At 44.1% G+C, this 7,674-nt stretch overlaps 1 protein-coding gene across 1 annotated transcript in view; it reads right to left on the minus strand.

The window, feature by feature from the left end:
• LOC109706249 overlaps nt 1–270 on the minus strand; it is a 4,282-nt gene extending 4,012 nt beyond the window's left edge. The window contains exon 1 of the mRNA XM_020227045.1: nt 155–270. Coding sequence (XP_020082634.1) covers nt 155–270 — 116 coding nt within the window. The remainder of the gene's footprint in view (nt 1–154) is intronic.
• Between the last annotated feature and the right edge of the window lie 7,404 nt (nt 271–7,674).

Genomic DNA, 7,674 nt, shown 5'->3' on the forward strand with positions numbered 1-7,674 from the left:
GCCGTAACCATGCAACGCGTGTGCCCGCCAGCGCAGAGGGAAAGTGCTTCAAGTGGGCAACCGGGCCACAGTCTCGGCATGCCCGAGCTGCGGCGTCATCTGCACCGACCTCGCATCAGTTCCTTATTACCCCAGTACGCAGGGGCGGGGTTACCACGGCAATGTCGGCTGCGTCTTCCTCATCGCGTCAGCCGGAGCATCGAGGGCCCACCGACGTGGCGGGTTTTGCCCACTCAATGCAAGGAGAGCCGATTCCTTTCCCGACGGCATCGTGGGCAGGTATTATTTCGCATTCAGCAGCACCAGAGCTAGAGCTTTATTCGACACAGCGTGCACATCGCATTCATCATAGATGCATCATTCGCTGGACTCATGCATCAGATACGTGCACCATTAATGACTAATTGGACGGGTAAAATTCGCCGTCAGCATACCTTTCACGTTCACGAGGAATGATGTAGCGTGCCCAATGCAGATAGTGACTACGTCATTCCGATTGAATCTTGGTGCTAAAGCCGAATGTGGGCGTTTCGACTTGATTTTGGGACCAACTGCCTCTCCAAGTATTATGCCGGTGAAGATTGCGAAAATAAGTGATCACGTTTCGCCGAGCCTGATCGAGAGCGAGCTAGTGTATCAGCAGCTAAAAGTCGCTTTTCGCGCGGACCGTGTCGGCGGGCGAACGGCGAGGGAAAATGATAAAAGGTGGGTTGCTGTGCCTACTTGGCGACAATGTGGACCATAAAAAAAAGCACCCGGATTGGAGGCATTTGGTGTGTGCGAATTCCCCGATTATTTTCCGACGGAGTTACGAATTGGCACCGGCCGGGAGACGATTCGTGATAATAGTGGATGGAGTTGATTTAGAATACATTGTAAAGTATTATGTGAGTGGCTTTTGAGTTTTTAGCATTGGATGGCAGAGAGATGGAGTTTGAGTATGATGGTGTAGTGTGGAGGTGGTGGTAGTAATAGTGTTTGATCAAGGGCTATGTAGTAATCAAGAGTAGATCAATGGCAAAAACCAATAGTATCAGGAGTTAAACTTGTGAAAGATTCTAGCTCAAAATCTTTACATATATATAGTATGTATGTTTTATTATATCTTATATATTATATATATATATATATATATTATGTATATGATGTTATGTAATGTATATATATATATATATATATATAATATATAATATTATATATGTATATGTATATGTATTATTATATATTAATATTATATAGTATTATATATATATATGGTAGTATGAGTATAGTATGTAGATATAATTGTATATGTATTATGTATATATATATAATGTATATATGTACATATATATTGGTATATATGTATATATGTACATACGTATAACAACATACATACACTCATACATTTATTCTACAGTATATATACATATGATATATATAGAGACCAACACATATAGTCTATTCAAAAATATCTAAGTACTTTCATTGGATAACATCCATCGCTATTGTACTGTCCTGCCTTTCCTAGCTACAATAAGCAGTATGCATTCGGCCAATGGAACATAATATCAAAAAAGGATGGTGGGAAGATCCTTTTCCGATTTACAAAGTGTTCAAGATATACGAGAGTCTAAGTTTGAAGTCTCCCTTTAAGACGATTTGGAACTAGCCTCGTAAAAAAACCCACTTAATCCATGAGTGCAAGACTTTTACATTTTGCAAATACTCCAAGACCTATAGAATATTGTTGATATCAATATGTGATTTGTTCATGACTTTTCAGTCTATAATCTTTACGAATCTTTTAAATGCAACGCATTTTGATATTTGCACATATCCATCTAAAACTTTTGATAGACTTTAGTAACTTCAAAAAAAAATATTTTTTTCTCGGTAGAAAAGTGAAAAGATGCTGAATGGAACTGTATTTTATTCAGTTAGTTGCCTTAAATGTAGTGATCTCTAATGCCCATAAGCGCTTCATATCTCAAGCCGATACTTACATGTCTTTTGGTCTTACATCCGATTTTACAATGTCAAATAATTATCCGCTTTACATTTTCTCAAATTGTGCATCTTTTAAGGACTGAATTTTTTACAATCACAATAATACTCTCGTTGATGAGATTTTATGTGTAATATAATAATAATATTCTGTCAAGTTTCATGCAGAAATAGTTAAGAAACGAGAAGTTACGCCGAATTATAAAAGTCACGTAAGTGAATAGTCAACTCGGTTTTTCGAAGAGCTAATGCGTGAAGTAGGCATTCTTGCGCGTATCGACTCCGTCATAGCGATCCAATAGCTCGTCTCGACACGTTCAAGCTATTCTGGAACCAATGGCACTGACGCGATTTTTAGATCGATGCACGGTTTCGAGAAATAGGATTCTTTAACAAAAGAGAGTTTCCGCTCTTTGCTATCGCATTTTAAAACTTCTCGTGCTTGTATAAGTTATCTAGAGATGGGTGAGAGATGTTTCACCAGTACCCTACTGGTGTAGGATTTCAAATACGAGTTTGAATTTAATGGATTTCGTTGTTTCCACAAGGCCTATGCTTTGATATATGGGATTCGTTTGGAGAGAGATCGGATTTCTGCTCGCAAATACGCGCAAGGCAAATCGCGATGAAACGAAATCAAGTTCGATTCCCCGTCGTGCTGAACGCGATTGGCACTGTCGTGATCGAAAATCCGACGACGGAAAATAATTCGGAAACGCTAAATGTTCACTGAGGGTCGAAGATGTGCAAATCGGAAACTTCGCAAAACTCATTGTATTTTATGACCGTATCGCTTGATATCGAGAGCGTCGGGTCGTATGCGCAAGTGACGCGCAAATCAGGGACTTAAATTATAACTAAAATTAGGGCCTGAGTGGGTTTTCTGTTAATTGTATATATATCTATAGAGTCTGAGTCACATAAACCCTACCCGTGTGGTCCCCTCCTCTTCCTTAAAACGCCTCCCTCACCGTTCCCCTATCTCTCCCCGCAGCGCCCGGCCACTCCTGAGCACGCCCGGCCGCCGGGACTTGGAGCTGGCCGCTCTTCCACCTCCTCCATCACCTTCCACACTTTTTCTTTCACCCCCGCAGCCACCGACTCTGAGCACCTAAACCTATAAACCATTGCTTCCCTTGCCAACCATCCTCCGTGTCGTTCCCCCGGCCAGCTCCCGCCCTGCGTCCGCCGGTCTGGCCGCCGCCGCCCCGAAGGCGCAGGCGCCGCTTCTGCTCTCTGCGCCGCCCAGCCCGGGAGCGTGACGAGCTGAGCCGCACGACCTCCGCACTGTCGCCTCGTCACTACGTTCCGCCCACCTTCCCTCGACCTCCGCCCGCGTCAGCTTCCCCGCTCCATGTTGGCTGTCGGTGCGCCTGACTGCCGCATGCCGCCCAGAACCTCGAGCGGCCCCGAGCCCCTTGGAGATCTCTGCCTCCGCCACGACCTCCGCCGCTCCGCCGGCACTGCCGCCCTCCAGACCCCTCCGAAGACCTCCGGGTGCACCCCGAGACGTCCCGACCTGCCCGGCCCCGCGTGGCCCCAGCATCCCCCGGACCCGTGCCCTAGCTCGTAGTGTGCATTGCCTTGTTCACGCCGCGCTCCGTCCGCTTCATGCCAGCCACCCGAGGTGAACTGGTACTACTCACCTCATCGCCCCGCCAACTTCACTGCCCGCTCCCCCGTCGCTGCCGCGGCGCTCGAGCAAGTAGCTCGGAAGCCGATGAATAGGCTTAGTTGAGTAGGTTACTTCGAGCAACCCGACCACTCCCCAATCTTGCGGGAAGGGAGCACAGTGATCGATAAAAGTTCTGATCATCGTCAGATCTCACCTTGATCTACGGGGGAGACTCCGTCCGCGTGTGTTTCCGCGGTGCCGCCCTGATTGACTTTTTCGGGCTGCTATTCCGTGCTGCGCACGTTTCTCCGGCGACCGAGGCTTCTTTATGATGCCCTAGTCGAGGTTGAGCACATGATCGCTTGGTCAATTTCTGATCACAGTCCCTCACCTTACTTTGGCACAGCGGATGTCGTATCGGCCTCGTTTCGGCAGTCATTTCCTCGAGCTGCGCGCCTGTATCGCCTTAACTTCGTTGCTCCTGCCTCACAGGGTGGAGCCATTGTGCTCCAGATCATGAGCACGGCTACAGTACGGTCGAGACCTGCATCAACGTGTCTCGGCGGACGTCTGGAAGTCCTCAGTTTGTGATTGAACGAGCCATTGTTATTCGCCCCGATTACAAAAATATTAGATTTTATGTAAAGTGCAGGCTTTTTGTGCAATTGTGCATTATGTGGCTACATGAATAAATGTGGCATGTATAGGCGTGTGTGGACCTCATCGACTGATTTCATGACTCTGTTAGCTTTGCCGAAATTTGAAGAGAAGAGTCGATTCGATGCGTTTTCGGCGAAATTCGCCGAAGAACGCGGTTTCGGTTCGATGTCTTCCCGACGTCATTTAGTTGCTCTGTGAGTTAGTCTCTAGCGGGGACTTGTGGCTGTGTCACCATCATCACATTGTGGTTCGATGAGAGTTCTGCGACGGTTGGGTTCCGTCGCAATTTAGACACTTTCGGGGAACCCGATTCGTACAATTATCCGCGTAATGTGCAGTGTTACTTGTGTTTTTCTGCCAAAACATCAAATTGGAATGTTTTGGGGCACGAGGTGACTCGCTTAGTATGAGTCGTGCGGTTTCGAGACAACTTTCAGTAGGTCCCGTACAGACAGTCTCGTCGTTTTCTCGGGTACTTCGTATTGTTCGTAATCAGTTTGCCGAAACTCGATTCTCCGTGGGATATTTGGGTTGTGTATTCAATGGTATTGATGGTTATGCTTTGTAGGTTTCTTAGTTGGGTTAACACTAACACCGCCCACCCCCCCGCCCCTCACAGCTGGAGCCTCTAGTCCTTGTTGCGTCTTTTTGCAGTCATAGGAGCAGGGGCGGCGACTGTTTGACAGGTGCCGGGCGTACTCGATCCGCGTTGGTACAGTGGCTGCACGCTCGGTTATGTTCTACCTTGCTCTTGTTATTATCCATGCATAATATTAATATGTTGAATGCACCTCTATCGTTTACATTAACCCACGTTGTTGTGATTATACTCTACTCGACGTTTACACATGCTTATATCATGTGTTAGGAGCATATCTATCTGTATGTGATACCATGTTCTTGTTGCTTCTATTAAGCTATTCTGCATACCCTGCTTTCACTATTTATCAGTAGACGATTACTTCTGCCTGATATCTGTGAGATTAGCCGATTAGTCCGTCGATTCTAATTCAAGTATTTGTGACGTGATTGGTCGAGTGTTCATAGTCCTAACTTGTGACCATATTGGTCAGATTTCATATCCTATACTTGCTGACATGATTGGTCGATTACATATCCTTATACTTTTGACATGATTTGTCGAGTTTTCATATCCTCTACTTGTGACATGATATGGTCAAGTTTCATTCCTAGTTGATCGAAGTGTCAGATCTTTGTGGATTCATTTGAGCCAGTATTTGCAATATGTTGAGAGGTATGTCATTTGTCCATCTAGTTGACCGAGGTGCTCGGCTTCTTGGCTCTTTACGTTGACGACTATTCGTCGTGGCCCCCTGGGGGAGATTGTCGGCTGAGTGTGCGACGGCTTGATTCATTGAGCATATTATGCACTGATCGCCCCGATCCGATACTCGTCGCATTTCGCGAACACTGGCGGTCTGATCCACCGCAAGGAGTGTTCTTTTCCGGAAAAGTGGTTGAATGGTGACAACCCGTGAGCCCTAGAGGGGTTATATGCACTGGAGAGTAGTAGTGGCACTGGCTTGAGGTCTGCGGTGCTGACCAAGAGAGCATTGGTTTCAGATTGGGTACTTTTGGACTTCTTGACCGGTTGACGCATATGTCTATAGTAGCAGTCGTTGCATGCATACTTACAGTTCTTGCTTTATAGTTGTCTTGCTACTATAGTAGATATTCATGTATGCTTTCTGTTCCAGTTACAGTAGCGGTAGCCGTTATTCAGTCTAGTTCTTACTTTCTTTCAGTTTATTGCTACTGTATTCAGTATATCTGCTTATCACCTTATACATCTCTTTCGTTTATTATTGTTCCTACTATGTTTCTACTGACCGGTGTTGTTGTATAGCTCTTCCTGATCCGGTGAGTACTCCTCGCCTTCTTCGGCTTGCGGTACCCACTGGGAAGGGAGACATGTTTACATGTTCTCACCTCCCCCACTATTTTTCAGGTATCGCGGGCGGTGAGGGTTGAGATTGGACGTGAGATACGTAGCGGTCGATAGAGCTTCCGACCTAGGTTATTCGGTTTAGTTCTACCCTTACTATTATGTTGATATAGCTTAGATAGTTTATATGGTTCAGTATATTTTATTATATTTGAAAATATGGGTTTTCATGAATGTAATAAATGGATTTGTGAATTTTGTGAAATGGAAAGGTTTTCTACCCCTTGTGGTAGTGTTTTTAAAGAATAAAGGTTTCTGTATAGGAAACAGTTTTCAAAAGAATTTTCTGTGGATTTATGTTTAAATATTAAATGCAAATCTGTGATGTGAATGGTGAATGTATGAATGTATGAATGAATAATTATTTCTATATTCATTTAGTTGTGGTTGTATCCTGTTTGTACCGTTGTACTTGTGCGACGCCGTGCAAATACAGGGGAGACTCTGTCCGTGTGAACAGTGGAATCCCTGTATTTGTGGCGGATCTGGCATACTCTGGGGTCAGGTTTTCAAAAAAAAAAAAAATTTAGACGCTTTTAACGCTGTGTTCAAATAAAAAGGGACCCCGGGGCGTGACAGCATCACATCTAAATTATGACGTATAAGAAGTTTTTCCCAATATGGTAAGGAGAAAAATATACTTTTTTTCTTCCAATTGTGAGGCATAATATCTTGGCCTTGTTTCCTTTTATCTTTACAACTCTTGTTCGACTTGCCAAATTTATTTTTGACATTCTAAAGCTGCTCCACTATCTTAGAACCAGAGAATGGAATTGGTGCATCTCTAAACTCTTGGTTTCCGTCAAAAGATATTCTATCACGTCGAAATTTGTGATTTTGTTCTAAAAATCGACGATGACCCATATAGCAAAACTTTCGACCATGCTTCAAATAGCGTGAGTCTGTGTTTACATTACATGAAGGGCATGCCAAACGGCCTTTAGTACTCCATCCCGATAAGTTAGCATATACGGGAAAATCACTAATAGTCCATAATAAAGTAGCATGCATTTGAAAATTTTGCTTCTTTGAAGCATCATAAGTTTGCAGCCCATTTACCCAAAGATCATTTAACTCATCAATTAAGGGTTGTAAATATATATCAATATCATTTCCAGGCGCATTTGGACCAGGAATAAGCAATGACAACATTAAATATGATTGCTTCATGCACATCCATGGCGGTAGATTATATGGCATCAAAACAACAGGCCATGTACTATGCGTTGAACTCATTGTTTGAAAAGGATTGAAACCATCGCTTGCCAAGCCAAGTCTAACATTTCTAGATTCAGAAGAAAACTCTGGGTGTTCATAATCAAATGTTTTCCATGCTGGAGAATCAGGAGCCTCATAACTCCATCATTTATTCGAAGCTCTTGATGCCATCTCATTAGTGAAGCTGTTTTTGATGACATGAATAGCCTTTGTAGCCTTGGTTTCAAAG

This window comes from Ananas comosus, unplaced genomic scaffold (assembly GCF_001540865.1).
Source record: "Ananas comosus cultivar F153 unplaced genomic scaffold, ASM154086v1, whole genome shotgun sequence".
Classification (NCBI taxonomy): domain Eukaryota; kingdom Viridiplantae; phylum Streptophyta; class Magnoliopsida; order Poales; family Bromeliaceae; genus Ananas; species Ananas comosus.